The sequence below is a fragment of the Cuculus canorus genome, chromosome 2 (assembly GCF_017976375.1).
Source record: "Cuculus canorus isolate bCucCan1 chromosome 2, bCucCan1.pri, whole genome shotgun sequence".
Classification (NCBI taxonomy): Eukaryota; Metazoa; Chordata; class Aves; order Cuculiformes; family Cuculidae; genus Cuculus; species Cuculus canorus.
Genome location: NC_071402.1, coordinates 123,795,671 through 123,815,149, shown reverse-complemented (window position 1 = coordinate 123,815,149; position 19,479 = coordinate 123,795,671). Strand labels below are relative to the sequence as shown.

At 36.8% G+C, this 19,479-nt stretch overlaps 1 protein-coding gene across 3 annotated transcripts in view; it reads right to left on the bottom strand.

The window, feature by feature from the left end:
- ANKRD28 (ankyrin repeat domain 28) overlaps positions 1-19,479 on the bottom strand; it is a 123,600-nt gene that overhangs the window by 51,819 nt on the left and 52,302 nt on the right. For all 3 annotated transcript variants that reach the window (XM_054060412.1, XM_009560782.2, XM_009560783.2), the window contains exon 3: positions 5,252-5,330. In XM_054060412.1, coding sequence (XP_053916387.1) covers positions 5,252-5,330 — 79 coding nt within the window. The remainder of the gene's footprint in view (positions 1-5,251; positions 5,331-19,479) is intronic.

Sequence of the window (19,479 nt, the reverse complement as noted above, 5' to 3'; positions counted from 1 at the left end):
AGTATAAGCTTTAGCAATTTTTCCATTTTAAATGATCCACTTTTTATCTAGAGAAAATGACCACGGAAGTACTTAACGTGGCAAGTAGAAATTCTCAGACTACAATGGGGAATGAACAGACAGAGAAAAAGACTTTTAACTTTAATAGAAAAATCTGTGAAAAGTTAGGAGATACAGAAAAAGTTTGTGAAGTAAAAGAAGATTTGAGATATGAATGGGAGCAAACAATAACAGAAATTTAGGGTAATTTCCTACTGAAAACTCGGATAGTTGGAAAAAATATTGCTGCAACAATAATAAGATGTTATTGAGAGAAAACTTCCTCCTATTTATAAGCTAAATGCATAATAGAGGCTCTACAAAGTAGTGAAAAAAACTGAAAGTATATTTTGACAAGCTACAATGATGCTTCAGCAACAGATTTTATTTTTATTGTCTAAAAGAAGAAACCAAACCCCCATATGGAGATACACTAGCCAAAAAAAGGACGAAAACCACACTGAAGTCAAAGCCATCCTCCAGAACTTTGCTGCTTTATCAATATAAGACATCCATTTCCTTTCAGAACTTCATAGTTTCTGCCACATCTCATCCATCCCCTCCTCAAGCTTCAGAGCAACACAAGGTTCTCAGACTCCTGAAGCTACTGATCACTTCCACCTTTGCATAAGTCAGCCTCATCTTCTCTCTTAAAGAGCATCTGAGCTACCTTACTTCACAGCAACTGACTGTTAGTGCTGCCAGAGGGAAGTTAAGGCAGCTCAAAAAAGAAAATTGCGGCCAACATCATTGTGAAAAGGAGGAAGCAGACAAAAGATACAGCCAGTGTAAAAGGAGCCCCCCTGCAATGCCTTCGTCGTGTGGGTACATGAGCAATTCAAACACAGGGAGCTTCAGGTGGCTGATCTTTTTGCAGTGATAGCCTTTCAACAGCTGAATTGCATGACTGTCATTACATGGACTTATAATATTTGAATAGTTTCAGAATTAGATGAAAGAAACACAGGTAGAGTGGACTAATGTTGGAGAGTCTTTACTATCCTACAAAATCTGTTACTACTCTAACAATAGTTTGCCAGAGTCAGCACAATTCTTACATTTTCGAGCTGACCCAGAGGAAAGCACAACAAACCTCATGGGCTGCCAAATCTTAATGAGATCGAGTTTGACCACGCTGAGCTGCATGCAGTGAAAATTTTGGGTTAAACAAACAGAAATGTGTTGTGTGAGCATTCAAGTATCAATGCAATGTAGAAACTAAATCTATTCAAAAGAAAGCAACATAGTTTGTTGTTAAGATAGTTAAGATGTTTGTTTTCATGAATTATACTGATTTCAGTGAAAGCAATAATAGCCTACATGGTATTTTAAAGAAAACACATGAAAAAAGTCCCTAATCAAGGGAACACATTCCTCAAATGTCACTTGTCTGCAGAATAGACTCCGGTGGCACTAAAAAGAAGTGTAGGACAAAAGGAAAGAAAGTTTTTTTTTTATAAAGAAAGACATCTCCCCAGAACAGTTCTTAACTGAAGGAAGGGTTTGATTCTTTTTTTTTTTTGTTTAATTGGGAAAGAACAGAAAGTTGGACATTCAGTTAAGTAAGGCTTAATCACTTTACTTTTCTGCTTCTCGGTAGTTTGCCATCAGATATTTACACAATTAAAGCCAGTGCAATCATGCAAAGCAGACAGATGTATTTGTGCACCAGGATGCAGAATTGTACATTCATTACCAAAATACAACTGTGACAGGTGTCACAACTCTTCAGAGTAATACAAAAAAGAAAACGCTTCTAAAATTAAAATTCTCAAGTGACTAAAATACAAAATTTTGTTCCACTATTCTGATACTACAAACAACCATCTTTAAGCCTCTTTTTAATTTACTGGTCACCTCCTTAACTAATAGGTTTAGGAATGCTAATTGCTTGTCTTGCTACAATCTAACAGGGAGAGATGATTTGACAATTTAGACTTCCACAGACCATAGTGGAATGACAATTTGCTGGCAAGATGTTCACATCCTCGGGACAAGTTTATTAGTGTACAGTGAAGCACTGTCTCAAGATAAAAAACGAGAGGCAATCTAAATGTCCAGCCCCAAACTAGAGTCACCGAAGCAATTTTCTTTCTTGTTCAGAGTCTGTATCCAAACCATCATCTTTAAGTGCCTTTCCCAGGTGAAAGACTACAATAGGAGAGGTCACAAAGCAGCCCTGAGGTTTGGTGGGAAAATGTGTCAACCATTCAAAACCTAATTAAGCACGTTTGTAAGACTGAAAACTTATTCCACAGAAGTCTGCAGATAGGCTCAATTGGTTATATCTTCAGAATGTGCAAAATGGGTTGCTTAGGTCTAAGGCAAAGTAATATAAAGATATTGTAATGGCAACCTATGATCCAAAATACCAGGAAGCAACAAGGATCCCCTGGAGGAGGATGCAAGAGACATTCCAGTAATATCAAACACCCTATGTCTTGGTAACATATGAGACACTTTAACTAAGAATAAAGAGAAAGAATCAGTTAAGAGCCACTGAGCAGTGGAAAGATTAATATTGACTTCAGCAATTTCGGGGTCCAGTTCGAAGAAAGAATAAAGAAAGTCAAAGCAAACAGTTTTCGCAGGATATTTTGCAGAGCAGGAACACTGTAAAGTGATTCCTAATAACATTCAGGCAAAACTACATTAGAGGACATTACAAGTTGCAAAGTCAGGCTCTCACAACACGAGAAATGCTAGGATGAAATTAGTTTACACTACCTAATTTAATCCCTCGTGCAAATATATTACAATAGGTCAACTAAAGCAACATACAAAATTTTCACACAAAAATTTACTGCACAGAGGAGATCATTGTCCAGAAATGTTATTTATTCAACAAACCATTTTCTCATTGTTCAAAGAGAGGTCTTGCAACACGGCAAGTGTTCTTCAAATCTTGCTGTGGTAACAGATGTTCTTTATTTGCTCCCTAATGCTCATCTATTATGACAAAGTGTAACATTATACATCTGTCTCAAAGGAGAGATTTTATTCCAGTTGAAACATGACAGATGAATTTTCCATATCCTTATGAAATACAGAGGATTAATACACTTAACCTCTGTTCCCCATCTTCCAATTAAGAGAGTTCAAAGTAAAATCTTGTCTTGCACGTTTTGAGACACCTAGACTTCAGATAAAGCTATGAGAGCTCACACTTCACAATGATTTCAACTTCAGCATTCAGAAATCAAGATGACTAAACTGGTGACTACTTTTTAAAGAGTCTGGGTTAATCTGCTGACCTAAAACCACAGCTTGCAAACAGGTTATTATACAGGCTAGTGTCCAAGTACAGCACAGCCTTTCAAACTGAATAACCTTAACATGCAGACATCATTTTCTCATCCTGGAACTAACGTCACTCTTCATTCACTTATATATGCATCGACAACTGGCACCTGTGCCTGCTTCTCTGCACCACTTCAATTCATTCTCAGTGCAGTCCCTCCCTGTGAAGTTCATGAGCCTGTGCTTCCACAGCAAAGCACAAATGCGTAATTGAAGTCCACAGCACAGAACACAAGCACAACAAGGTTAGACTGATGTTCCCTATGTGTTCCACATCTTTCAAAGCTTTTGATTTTGCAACTATTTAATACGCTGTTTTGTGCAAGTAAATCTTGATTTTCATTAAAGAAATGTTATCTGAGACATATCAATGCCTCCCAGTCTTCCTGAACATTCTGCAGACACAGGGGCATCCCACAACCTCTCTTCTGCAGAACAGCTCAACTTTGGACTGTTCGTACATCCCTAATCCTTATTTCTTTCACTTCTCTCCTTTGTCCTCCAATTTTCTTACACTTATAGCTAGGCTACGTGTTCAAATAGCAGGACTAATCTTTCTTCCTCTACTGCCATCCCCCAATCAGGATCCTGTTTGATTAATATCTGAGCTAGAATCTCACTCCTTCCATAAGCCTTTTGCCCAAGGGAGGTATTTTCTTCAATCACAGTTCTGGTTAACAGACCCTGTTCACTCAAACCAGTTCAGAAGCTTCACTGCCAGAAGCAACTGACTACAATTTTCCAAAGTTTAAAACATGGTTATTTGTTTTGGATTTTTATTTGGTTTTGTTTTAATCACTGTGAAAACCTAAATATCCTTGCCAAATCCAAGATCCCTTTTCAGAAGGAATGGGGTCATTATATATTTTCAGGAGTCACCAAAACTTGAGTGTTTTTCCTTGATATGGGAAACCAGCACCTTCTTAGTGACACATGCAAAGTTTTCTGGAAAATTATCACTGTAGAATATTTTCATGAGAATTACATAGGGAGAGTACACATAACATATATATAGATATACACACACACACACACATATATATATTGAGGAGATTATATCTTGTTAAATTCTAACAAACTAAATTGTGCCTAGGAATTTCAACTGAAAATCTGAAAGTGACTCCTACAATCTTCAAAGTGACATTTCTTTAAAGAAAAATATATTATTAAAGGTTGATGGGGGTAGGTGGGGGTGCATGGAAATAGCCATCTCTTCACGGGTAAGATGTGCCATTAGGCAGACTGAAGATTAAAGTAGTTCCAAGTTTTAATCTTCCTATTTTAACCTTAAAGCTCCATATAATAAATTCAGCCTCAAGCTACCTGATGGGTAGATTTGCCCAAGATGAATCAATTCAGTATCTCGGTCATGAAATTCTGCTTTTGGATTTTGTTTTTTGGATTTCTATCTTTTTTTTTTTTTTTCCTAAAGTGGAAATGTACTGTTCTACAGAACTTGTACTTTGTCTTAGTACAAATAAACAGAAAAACAAGAGAAGAGATTTTAAGATATTCAGCTGATCCTAATTATATTCTCTGCATTTAAGCCAATTGCAAAGGATATTAAAAATAATATAGCCAACTCTGGCTGCCATCTTCTATGTTCAACTTTAATTGTTTCTTCTGAAGGCCATTTCAGAACCAAAGCAATGCTGCTAACATCTAATTATAACATATACATTATTACTTCTTTAAACTACCTAAAGCTGATCAAGCTACAAATAAAAATAGCTATGTCTGAGAAAGCTTTCTACAAAGAAATATCTTAGAGTAGAACTACACAGTATTATAACACTAATAAGTCTGGAAACCAAAATTTCAGTACAAACATCTTTAATTTCTAGTACATTAAATATCTCAATAAAAGCTGCATAGAGTTATTTTGTTTTCCATTAACAGGAACAGAACATACCAGATAAAATAAGTAGTTCAATAATTTCTGCATCTCCCAGATAGGCAGCAGCATGTAAAGGGGTCCTTTTCTCATTATCCTGTGGTAAGAGGGGGGAAAAAAGGTTTTATTTAAAATAAAAAAGTATGTTTTAGCATTCTGTATGAGTTATGAAAAACACTGCATAAAAGTGCATCTTCCAAATATTGTACATTTTATATTTTAGAAAACACAATTACTCTAATGACATTAGTCACATTTACTAAGACAAGCATGCTTCTTCCTAAGTAACTGTTAATACCTAGAGTCAGCTAGTGTTCTCCTGACATACACAGATTGACAGATGCTCATCACATCTTTAGATTAATTCATCAGTTAGAAATCATCATTCATTTGTCTCCATAGACAGGAACTTGAGCCTGTTCAATGCAGTTAAAAACTGTGTCACCTTCATAGGCAACAATTAGCGAGAACCATTTTCTCTGGAAAGTTTAAAGTTAGTTTCTGCCATTATGTTTTAAAAAGAAAAGAAGCTGGAGTGAGTAGGGACAACACTGAAATTAAATTTCAACTGTTTTGTTTTCTGTGAATAAGCAAAGAGAAGGTAGAGATGCAATTTATTTTACAGAAAACACTCTGGAGGATGCACGTAAGACCAAGCACTTTCGATTAGTTCAGGCTGATCTGAGGTCCTTTTGAAAGTACAAGTAAGAGAACTCTTAGCCACACAATATACAATGATGAATATTCAATTTTGAAAGGCTAGCACAGTGCCAATTTCCCTGCACCACCACATAGCTTAATCAGAAAAATAAGATCACTTTCACATCAGAGGGAGTGATACAAATGAACAAGAACCAACAGGTTTGCTCTCTGTGGGAGGGAAATCAGAAAAGTTGGCACTCTGGTTCCGGCCTAAGCTCTTCTTAGATATCTAGATCTTTTTTAGTAGATACAACAGGGGTGAGGGATCAAGATTATAGGCAGCAAGAAATTTTAAGTTGCAAGACATTTCTATTAATTCAACTGTTGCATGACAACCACAATAAAATTAACACATATTTTAATCAACATTTTACCCTAAAAAGCATTCCTGTTCCTTGCCAAAACAAATTTCAACCTTATGCAGTGAATCCCAACTTGCAAGTTAGCAGCATACAAGAAAATGAAAGTTCATGGCAGGAGAGATCTGATGGTAAAACTAGACCTGAGACCCGAGAAGTCACTTTGAAAACACAGAAGACCATTTAAGAACTTAGAACACTCAACTCTCTCTGAGACACTGAACCCCCTGCCCCAAACTACCTACTCCCTCTTCAGTCCCTGCTCAGAAAAAGTCAAAGTCAGACAGTCACCATCTTATCAAGTTTCCTAATATAGTTTTTTTTGAATTACACACAAGTAATCCCAATTTGAAAAGTGCAAACCTGACAGTGATGCACCCTGACCAAGGAATCAATGCCACTTACTTATCACTAAGGCCACATAGTGTCTTACAGCACCAGTTAGTTGCCAATACATCTTAATTACAGATCACACATTTGTGACAAAAAGGAGAGGCCCTGGCACCAAGGACTTGCCATCTAGACAGGGACAAAAAAAAAAAAAAAAAAAAAAAAAAAAAAAAAAAGGAAAAAAGGAGACAGGAAAACACAAGGGAAAAAGTAATACCTGTATTAAATTTGTTTCCCCATCGCAAAGGCAGAACAGACCAGCCAGCAATGAAAATCAGTTTTCATTCTTCCAATTTGGAGAGGCAGAGCTACTGTAACTAGTCACTACTTTGCAATACTGTTTAAGCCTTTTGGATAATGCAAAAGAACCTATAACCTACAAATTAAGGAAAACAGAAAAATGAATGTGACTTTACACCGCCTGCAATTCCATTGCAGAATTACTGAAAATCAGATGGGCTAAGAGTAAGTGCTACGTAGAGACAGCAGTCACTCAGGAATACAAGTAAAAACTGCATTACCCACTTAAAGGGGCAGAACTTGTCAAAATTATAATCATGTTTTGCTGTGGTGTTGGTTTGTTGGGGTTTGTTGGTTGGTTTTTTGTGAGGTTTTTTTTTTGTTTGTTTGCGGGGCTTTTTTTGGTTGTTTGTTTGGGGGATTTTTATCATCTCAGCGACAGTGAGGGTCCTCAGCCTACTGCTCTGAGCTGTGCTGGCTACACTGGACCACACTTGAAGCCTTATGGAGATAAGCCAGGGTCTCCTGAGGTAACAGCAGCGAAGAGGGAACAGCAGTGAAATACCTCAAAGGAATTAAGAGGCGTTCCTCTAAGAAGGTGACACAGCAAACGGTCCAGCTGAAGTGCCTCTACACTGATGCAAACAGCATGGCCAGCACACAGGAGGAGCTAGAAGCCACCATGCTGCTAGAAAGCTACAACCTAGTTGCCATTACTGAAACTTAGCGGGACAAATCCCATAACTAGAGTGCAGCTATTGATGCCTACAGGCTGTTCAGGGACAAGTGAGGAAGGAGGAATGTAGACATCAAGAAACAGATAGACTGTGAAGAGCTGTCTCTATAAAGAATAGCCATGAGCAGGTTGAAAGCTCCAACTCCAGAGGCTGGCATTTCAAGAATCGCAAGCCCCAAGGTCTCTATCGACCACAAGTTCTGCAAAATGAGAGGATGCTTTGTCAGATAGTCTGATTCCACACACCCCTCACCCCGAGTTTCACAGCTGGCACTTTTTGATGCTTCCAAGAATTTATTTTAAAAAAGTACAAAAGTGTTTGGTTTAGTATGTAAAAATCTGTTTTTCAGAACTTCTTGCAAAAGCAGAAGTGCTGCATTCAACAAGCTTTCATCAGTACACAGAAGTCTTTGCCTCCATTAAAAGAAAAATTTAATTTTGTTCCTTCTGGAGTCTTAAATTTTATTGGTGAATTTTCATAAATGAAATCTCAGTAAAATTAAAGATAATTCTGTATTTTAAATGCTACTAGAGTACAGATCAACTATTGCTTATTAATAAACAGTAATCATTTGATGAACAAATTTCATCTGCAAATACAAACTACTGCATGTAAAGCGTTGCAGTAAGTAACACTAATCAAGCTTTCGGTTTAAAAGCAACTATGGAAACAAACATCTTGCAGCATATATGGCATGATATACCATACTAATATAAATACTGGCTCTAGTCGTGTTCCTTTAAATTCATTAATTTAAATGACACTGAAAGAAACATTTCAAGACAGAAGGGGTTTTGTACATAAAAGTCATTGTTACACAGAATGTAAAATCCAACACTGTTGGCACTATTTAATTCCAAATCTCGCAGTATCACTGTGGTATTTGACAACACAAAAAGTGTTGTGCCATCTTCATTTCCCAAGTCAAAAATCTGCAAGGCAAATGGAACTATTACAGCTGTAAATCAGCTGTAAAGTTAGTAAGGAGGCACATCACACTCATCAAATTAGGCAGGTTTTACATAGTTGAAAGAGAACATTGGTATTCCCATGGAAACAACAAAGAAATTTATATTCCTAATAAGAAACCTCAAAATTTAATTCCAGATATTTGTCAGTGCTGCCAACAAAGTAAATAGCAGTAAAAGGGCCTGGTCTTTAAGGAATCAGTTTTGAGAACGACAGTTCTGTGTCACAAAATCCCCAACACCATCTTTATAGGCATCTTTGGGCTGCTTTACATGAAAAACATAATCCTTCCATTTGCAGTACTTCCATTTCTCAAGTTTCCCAAACATCTCATCTACACAGGAGCTACTATAATGTTTATGACATGAAAAATGCACGAGAGAAGGCCTCATGACCCTCTCTGATCAAATCTGGAATAAAGCGACAGGGGTAGTGGTGCTATGAGGTGCTTCATAACTCCCATAACCTAGAATAATGCCACCTTTGTCTCATTTTATCTAAAACGTAGGCTTTAATTGTTTCACTAGTTATTTCAGGGATCAAAACTTCTACAACGGACAAATCTATGGCTTTAAACATACAGCATTCAAATCTACCCCTTTTTAAAGTAGTGAGTATCCTTTGAGATCTAACAGTTTATTCCTGGTTTGGGTTCTACCTCAGCAATTGATTTAGAATAACTACAGAGCATTTTAAGGTGCTAGATGCCTTAAAGGCAGATCTCTTATCCTACATGTATCCAGTAAGAATGCTGTAACCCGACTATCACTTCCCCAAGAGTGCATTATGATATAACTTCAATTTGCCCTTCAAATAGTTCAACATCTACTGATCCGAAACCTTTGAATTAAAGTTGTTTGGGTTTTTTTTTTTTTTTTGAAAAGCATGAATGCAACTTCCCCTTCATAAAAGCTTCTCTTTAGCCTATCTGTTCTTCAAAACCAAATCTTGCAATAACACTTAAAAATATTCTCATTATTTTGTGATCGCACAAAATATCACCTAATAGGTGTTTTCTGCTGTATCACTTGTCAGCTGTCTGCTTCAATACCATCTGTCCCTGGCAGAAATCAACCCTAAATAAACAGTGATAAATCTTTTAAAAGAGTTTCAGTTCCAACATACCCTGTAATAGCTTTAATATGCACTCCTTGTAAGTGAAACTATTTTTAAATATAACACTTTGCTCAGTGTATTTTTCAGTTAGGTTAGAGATAGGACTATTCAGTCAGCATGATTTGTAACTCCCAGGTTCACAGATAATGTGTAAGGACAGGATTACAAAATATTTCCAATTCTTCAATGGTATCCAATACTACAGAGGTTTCTCCCAGCAAGAAGTGCTACACGTACGAGTCACTAGAAGACTGAATTTTATTTCCACATTTTGCTACAGTCTTAGAGTTACCACTTTGCAAGGCAGAATAACTGTCCGCTCTAAATAATTTTTCCGCCAAAAAAAGAACACATTTAAATATTTGACTTTTAAGTTCCAACTTTAAACTTTACAAAGATTTGGGTATACCTAAATTCTATAATTGAAGCCACATAGATTGAAAGTATGTCCAATTACAAACTGGTATCTTAAAAACACAAAGCTTAAGTAGAGCTTGAAAAGTAGTTATATTAAAGCATTAGGTTTTCAAAACTTGTAAATCTGTGACAAATTAATTTTGTATCCCTACCTCAACTGTAACTAATCTGCTATTTCTTTGGATGTTTTTTCACAATAATTTTACTCAATTCTCGGAACTTCACATTGTCAAAAACTTAACAAATTGCTAATTTCAGCTAACATGAGAAGCACAGCTCTGTTTTCTTACCATATTTCAAATTTAAGATGCAGCTCCTATATAGTTAGCAAATTATGCAACGGTCTTGTGCATGCTTAAGCACAAGAGGCAAGCATGCAATTAATCACAAAAATCATAAAATCACAAAAATAATAAATATATAGCTAACCACAAAGTGTCCTCTGAAGGCAGATGATAGGGACATCATAATTGAAATGACTAGATTGTCATGTTGATGCCACCGATTTCTTGAACTAATGTTCATGCTAGCTTTTGAATCAAATACTTGTACTGCATTGGAAAGAAAACCTTTTTTTGAAAGCTTATTTCACTAATAAGACTTTAACACTACACATTACATTTCAGGACATGTCCTCTTCAGGCCATCTATTAGAACAAACCTAAATTTCTAAGTGATAACAAAAAAAACGAAGAGGAATCTTTGCCCTCTTGCTCATTACAGCAGTAGTAACCAATGACTCCAGAGACCTCATCTCATAGGAAAAACAAGTGTCCTTAGCAATGAAGGTCACCAGCCATAATGCGCCAAACCCCAATGTTATTTCTAGTTAAGATCTTCAGTATCAAGTTAATAGTGTATGCTCTTTGACTTGATTCTAGATAATAACACCAAAACATCACACTGTGGATTACAACACTAAATCATTTACTTGTGAGTGTCACTGTAGCTCCTGGAGAGCTTAAAAAAATTAAATGGCAGTGGCAGGCATGCAGTAGAAAATAAAGATTAAGTCTGAAAAGAGCCACAAAGCAATCTAAGCACAAGAGCACCACTTTAGGAAAGACCAAGAGTTTATATAAACATTTAAATGTCACTCTAAGCATACACGTTCCTAGAGAGCACAAGCTCACAGTTTTTCGAATTGCCATAAGGAAAAAAATCCACAAGGTACTCTTCAGTGGATCTATACTGACACAGAAAGTAACCAGCAAGCACAGTACTTTTAGGATGTTAGAAGAAAAGACTATTAGCTACAAAACTGCAAAGGAGGCACTAACTCTCTTCTCCAAAATTTGACTTTCCAAATCAAATGCTCAGCCACTGCACATGGACAAACCATAGACCTATTCAGGTTTTGTGTACAGCACATTTCAGATACAGGACAAAAGTTTTACTTGTGGCTGGGTGAATGGGCAAAAGGAGGAGGAACTCATGCTACCCAAGCTGCATTAAAAAAATGCAGAAGTGAACAATTCATCCCTAACAGCAGTGAAAAAAGACTAAGAAATTTGGCTATAAAAACGTTTGAGCTATATCTACATTTCCACTATGAAAAATGAATGAACAAGAACAACACAATGAACTCTGGTCAGGGAATCTCCTTCCATGGGCCAATAAAGCATCCACCAATGAGCCATAGTGAAAGGTTTGGGGGGTGTGGGGGGAGTATCACAGACACATCCTAAACTGGAGTTTTAGAGTCTATAGCAATGGTGACTAACTGTAATCTACTGTCCCATCTTCTCCTCTCTGTTGGAGCATCCCCACACAGTCATATTTCTTCCCTAACATGAAACCTGGAGTTTGTGTTAAGTCTTACAGAAAAATAGCAGGTCAAACATTTGAGTTTTAAATTTACCTAGGGGGATCAGAATGATGCTGCCTGTGGCATACCATTCCACATTACAGGGACACAAAGATAAACTGGAATTCCCCCCAAGGAAGAGGCAAGAAAGAATTCTCCTTGCATGCCTTTACTGTCTGGACATATTTTGCAAGCCCAAAAGCACCCTCATTTAATCTGGTGCCTCTGGGATTTAAGTTCAAGTTCACAGAACAGTACTAAAATCCATGGAAAATAATTTAATTGCCATTCAGCTAATGATTACCTGATTCTACTTAAATAACAAAAGTGAAACTGATAAAAACTCCTCTATCCTCAACAAACCTTTACACATAATTCATACACAAGATAAGTTTTATAAATTATATTTTCTTATAAAAGAAAGACACACAAAAAGAAAAAGAATCAAGTCAAATATAGTGCGAGGAACATTTGAGTTTCAGCTCCACCTGCAATCGTGACTCCTGGACTCCACAGTCAGCTAAAACTCTCCATCACAGAGAATAAAATTTCTCATTTGAAGATTTACACTCAAAAAATACTATTTATTTTTATGTGGTTAAGATATTTAAATAGTGAGATTTGATTCATGGGCTTGCCCTTGTTTTTAAGGTGGCCTTTTTGAAGTACTAAATCTTAAAAAATATGCTGTTTTACTAAACAAACAGACAAAATATTGCAGAACACTTTTTTTTTTTTCATTTCTGAAGACCACCATTTTTGTCAGCCAATACTAAGAGAGAATGAAGTTCAATTTCCTACTTTTGTTAGGAGTTCTGTTACTCCTATAGATCAAAAATTATCAATAACAACACATATATGAGGGCAGAAGGGCTTGAGGTATGGTAGACATTGCATCCTTATTTCTCACAATTAAAGAGGTACGCAGCGAGATGGCTTTTTGACTTGTAGTCAAGTATTTCAAGAGACCTATTTTGAACCAAGCAAACAGCTGTGTATTTTCCCACTTCCAAGTAATTCACCTTGAAATGATATCTCTTCAATTTGGAAGTTTTTTGGAAAGCATTAAGTCAGGGTGCTTTCTAGAGACATACATCTTCTCATTCCCCCTAGCCTTTATGTTCCATGCAGGTTTGTGATGTCGCTGTCGTTGCTACAATCCTCCCTGGCCAGGTTTTCAAATCCATGTATAGAACAAGCACAGCTTGTAAGAAAAGCTGAGCCCAGGCCTCTATTCTATAAAAAATGTCTACATAACTTCTTTTGCCTGAATTACAAAGGCTAGGATTTCCTGTCAGTGAGCTCAAGCATCCATTCGGGTATTGGATAAGGACTTGAATAACTGAGCAGGTTTTGTGAGCGGCTGTCTTTTACTGGAAGTTACAATATCAAGAATTTGGTCCCATTTGTGAGTAGTTGTGCAATACAGGGGATGAATAAAGAGCTACTCTCTACCCTTGGATAAGAGCAACTTGATTTCACAATACAGCTGAAATACTTTGGGTGTATTTTCCTTTAACTCAGGAATTAAAACAGCAATTTTCAGGGCAAAGAATCTTCATTAATAAAATAGAACACCGGTGGGGGGAAACAATGATAAAAAGCCCCATCATTACCACCCACAAACCTCTATAGCACTCAAAACTATGCTATATTTAAAAAACAGATACAATAGCATCTCATTGAAAAATACCTTCCCTTGCCTTCACCCTCCCCAAATGCCAAAAATATGATTTGTAAACATTTACCCAATGCATATGGGAGAAAACACCCCTCATCTTTTACCCATTTCACTGATAAGAAAAATGGTAAATAACTAAAATTATTTTTGAAAAAAATATAGCAGTTTGTGAAAACAATGCCCTTTCCATAATGAGAGCAGTGTTACGCAGCAGATTACATAACTCAGCCAGCACTTGGAGAGTGGGCTGAGCAAGGGACAGTGACTGCCTCATCTTACTGTGTCATCTATCTGTAATATTTGAGCACACAAATAAGAAAATATGCCAAGAGAGAAAACAGTACAATACAGGCTCTGTTTACGCTCCAGTGAAAGATCACACCACACTAGGCAAGGTATGCACATCTCCATCGCAGCTGAAATCCACTGCATTACATTCGGACCAATGACACTTTTGTTCAGAAAAGCTGGGGTTTCTGCCTTTTTCATCACAAAGGCCAGAGCTAGAATGACAACCCTACAAGCATCTGATGTAAATCAGGTTTTCATCTCACTAACTGCATTGTCTTGGTGACAGGAAAAGATGCGATTTTCAGGTTGTGCATTTAGCGTTACTACCTCCTCCTCTTGGAGCAAGATGTAACATTTGATTGTGCTTAATAAGTTATTTTGTAAAGTCAAGTCAACTAGCTGCAATCAGGAAAAATCCTTCTTTTAAGATATCCTTGCACTATTCTGAACACCTGACGTAAAATATTATACAAAACAATATATGCTAAAATACAAATTGTTAGGCAACAAAAAATATGACAGATGTATTCTGAAGAATGAAAACAGAAGTCAAAACAATCTCGTACCCAACAATAAGTGTCTGCAACAGAAAACAAAAAGCACCTACGTTAATAAAAAAAGAAACCTTCTGATAGTGAGGATTAAAACTCCTCTAGAGGTGCTGGCAACTTTAGGATCAAAGTATTTTATCTGCACTATTCCTTAGGCTAAGCAGACATGGGATAAGCTTAGGAGATGGTGTTATAGAAAGAGCTAGCAGCAACTAAAGCAAGACATTTGCACTCCTTTGAGGCAGTAAGCCAGCTTAATAATTTATTTATGTTACCATAATTATACATATGCATACATATACAACTTATTTAATGCAAATAAAAATGGAAATGAAAGTAGTACTCAGGAAGGATGATAATACAGTACAACCTCAGTAAAGACTGAAAAGAGAACAGAATTCCACTGTTTTTTGAACACTGAAAGGTACAGGCTGATATCGTAGGCCTGAGAAAATTCCCCTCAAACTTCATATTCCAGACAGACATTGTGCCTAAACTTTTAGGACATAAATCTTCAGCAGCAACTTGGAGATCCCTCATTGCAAAAAGAACTTCAGTTCATTCATCCTCAGACACCACCGTGAGCCTTTCCAGGCCCTACAGCCACCTACCAACAGACGCCCCTTCCTACGGTACATAGCAAACAAATGAGAAACACTTTCTCTTCCCAGCTTTTGATATCCATCCATCCATCCATCCATCCATCCATCCATCCATCCATCCATCCATCCTTTATTAAAGGAGACTTGAAGAACTTAAAGGAGTATCTACCTTGCATAGAGTCTGTGTACAAGGGCCAAACTGTACAAAGGAAATGATAGTGCCTTAGATATTAGGAAGAAATTTTATACTACGAGGGTGGTCAGGCACTGGAACGGATTGCCCAGAGAGGCAGTGGATGCCCCAATCCCTGGAGGCGTACAGGGCCAGGCTGGAAGAGACTTGGAGCAACCTGATCCACTGGAGGGTGTCTCTGTGCATGGCAGGAGGCTGGAACTGGATGATCATTGGTTCCTTTTCTACGATATCCCACAGCACATATGTAAGTTAGCTTTAACCGGTGGCATAGTGGAGAAGACTGTCTTGTTCAAATATATGTTCTGTACGCATAAAAAGTTTTCACCCAGGAAGTTACTGCAAGTAATCAGTATACTCAAATCCTATCTTGTATTACCAAGCAATTCATTCTTTAAGGACTGTTGGAACTGTTCAGTGTTGGAAGTTAATGCACATTAAGTCTACTGAGATTTTTTTCTTTTCTCTGCTCTTTCAGTGGGGATATGCTGTTCTCAAATTCCAATCCTTTGCGTGACAGGCACAGCAACTACCAGGAGTAACCCCAGTAAGCTGTAACTATTCAAGACCTTGCCTCTAGCTTGTTTTGTAAAAGCAGCAGGAAACACAGAACTTCAATTACGCTTTGAAGGCAATAATCTCAAGTAGTTGTCACTAAAAGTAATATGGCAAATCAGACATGATCTACAAGATCATCATCACTAAAATGGAGACTCAAACACAAAATTCCTTAAACACATTTAAATGTTATCTAATTATTCATGGCTCTCTACATCAATGCTAATTTTTCAATGTTAAAGAAATAACAATGACTAAAACAAAACCTGTCTGTCAAACTCCCAATTACTGTAAGACAAATTCCCTGTACAGCCAATACGGTAAAAACACTGCTATGCGGCCACCCAAGCTTGTTTGCCCAGTTTAGCAAACAGTATAACCATTTAAGCATAGTGCTAGGCGAGCTTACTAGACCTGATGAGAAGGAGGATATATTAGGCTATGTGGCACATCACACTAATATTAATTCATACTAAGTCTCTAAGGAATATTTTCCATTATCTGTATCCCAGGCAGCGCCATGCCACCCAAGCACATTCTTCTTTCCAGAGAGTCCCACACTTTGTAATGGTAACTTTAAGAGTTACTGTCCACAGACTCCACTGTACCAAGCAGCAATTTGCTGGCATCAGTCAGATTATCCTGTCACTCCGCTGAAGGTTTGTATCACTGGAATAAGAATGATAATTCAATATATCTGAAAATCTCATTTGTACAAGTTAAATACAGTGTTATCGACAGGAAGCGCGGAATTATTCTTCTTCAAGCTGTCGAGATACTCTCATTAAGAATTTTGATTCAGAAGAAAATGCCTAATTATAAAGATTCGTACTGAAAACACTCAGGATCTGTTTCTACACTAGAAGAGGAACTCAACACCATTTGGTTACACTTTATATAGAGGCTGAAAAACATGATTCACTTTCTAAACCACTAAAAAGGAAATATTATCTGATTACTCATTACAGATGACATGCTTGAAAAACATTCTACACTAATGAACAGAAAATCCATAACTTATTTACCGTTACTTTAATAAACTGCCATATTATGAATTTAATCCTTCTTTGAGTAACTGGTAGATACTCTTTACAGTACACAGCTTGCTGCAAGTTTCCACAACACTTGGAAGAATTAGGTCTCTAAAGTTCTCAGTTTCTGGAATCAATTACACTTCAGCTCCATGGAGCACAATGTCTCGTATCAAATCCTTTATAAGTGGAAGTTTTCCTATAAGAAAAGCTGTAGCAAAGTTCCCCTGTAGCAAAATTTCTTTTTATTCCTTCAAATACATAACATGAATATTCATGTTTTTAAGAACTGACTTAATTCTTTACCAAAATAACCCCAGGACATCCCCATATGGTAATGCTGAACTATATCAACTCGCCTGAAAAAACCTCACTGAACTCAAGCATGTTCAGTAAGAAGTTTTATAAGCTAACTTTGTATTCTGTTAATAAAAAACCTTACATGAGCTAGTCACAGTATCCTAAAAAAATGACTCCTAGATCTTCTCGCATATGAGCTAATTCAGCACCACATTAAACCCAATGCATGGCTGTAAATTCTGAGCAGGCAGAACCTGCTCCTCTCTGCACAGGACAACATGCTCTCCCAGAATTTGCACAGAATTTTACTGCTGTTTTTCAGATGTGAAGAAATTTCCATTAAATGAATACATTACAAAGCAGGAGAGTCTTGTGACTCATCATTTGATCAGCCTGGTCACACAGGATATGGGGATTCCCGTTTGTGGTGGAAACATTAAGAAAGATTAGTACTGAGGCTACCTAGAAGGAGAAAAGCAATCCAGTACTGCGACATGCACACCGGACAGAAATCCAAGCAAAAGCCTAAGGAGACAGAAATGCTTTCCTCTCATTCTACAGCTCTACTTTACTATAAATCCAAGGGCAAACTGGATGGAGAAGATATTTGCTACCAATCGTCTCTTGAGATTATATATATTTTCTTCTCTTCTGTATGTACGAAAAAAATACTTACATATACCTCATGCAAAATGATACCATATCAAATTAAATAAAGCCATTAATTATTTAAAATGTCTCCATCTAATTACAAAAGCTCTCTCAATTATCATTAGAAGGTAACAAATTCTTTAGTGAACAGTTAGCAATGCAAGCATTTGAAGGCACACTCAACTTGTGTTACGCTTTATGCCCACCCTGACTCCACCTGCTCTCTGCAAGGTCTCACCAGCCTCTATTTGCCCAACGCATGATTTCTCAGATTCTCTGCTCCAGCATCTGAAGCGGGGTTCCAGGCAGAGGCTGCCAGGCAAGAGCTGCTGCATTGAGCGAAGCCCTGTTTTTTTAGCAGTACTTTTTACCTGGCAGGATTCTCATCACTAGTATTTGTTTATACAGGAACTTTTTTATTTCCTCTCAAACCTCCTACAGAGGTTTCAAGGGACTGTTCTCAGTGTCTACTCATTATATGCTTACTGTCATTAGCATTAGATACGAATTTTTTTTAAAAAATATACACGCATGCACACTTATAATTAACATATAACTTGCATACTTATATATGTGGGCACACACATGTACATATATGTCTTTTCAATATACAGTTCTTATTTGCAGGACAACTCATAGCAATTCACTGTGCTTAATAACCTGACGGATGAAACTGAATTAAAATTACTAGTACCAAGCTCAAAGTCATAACTCATCCTATGTTCTCATCATAAAGATTTTCAAACTCACAAATATGTATAATTTTATCTCCCAAATCTGCTACACTCTAAGTTGGGAATAAAAACAGATTACAAACGATGTTCAATCAAGCAGAAACTGGCCTGATGGCAACAAAAACAACTGCAAAGTCAAATAGAATTTTAAACAGATTAATCACTTGGAAAATTAGCAAGCAGTTTTTAAACCATTTTTCCTCTACATCTGATAGATAAAACCTGAAGCCATATGTCTTAAAAATTGCACTAGCTATAACCAGTGCATTATAAAAGATGGGAGAGTAAAATATGTCCTCATTCTAAATCTCTCAAAGAATAAAAGTGTTCTCAATAGGGGAAAAAGTGCAAACATTTCTATGTACTTTTTTAATACATCAAAAGTCATCATTTTTCACTTAATACTTCTTTGCTGCGGTAAGACATTCATGACATTACATTTTTTGAGAGAAAGTCTTAAATTTAAGATTGTTTTTAATAGGTCTAAATTGTGCACCCCTCCAAGATATTATTACAACTTACACATTCACACTGTCAGTCTAGATAGTTCAAGTCAGAATAATTATGGTGTTTCTTTATGAAATGCTCCCCTGCAATTGGAAATTAGCAGAAGATCCAGTTAAAAAAACAATAAATGATACTTTTAAAAAGAAAAACATACCAGACAAACTCTCTAGCAATGACCACAACTAAGAAAGGAAAAGTTCATACCGTGAACTATTAAGATAGGAACAAATAATAAATCAATTGTGCTTTTCAGAATACTCTACTATTTTCTGGATTTTTTTTAATTCCTCCTTCATATTCAAATCAGCAAGCCAGAAGTTAAAAGTGTTGCCTGCACAGTTTGTCCTGCCAGGGAATACAAGAAGATGCTGCTCCACAGCACCAAATGCATTAGTGCAAGTTTTTGTTGG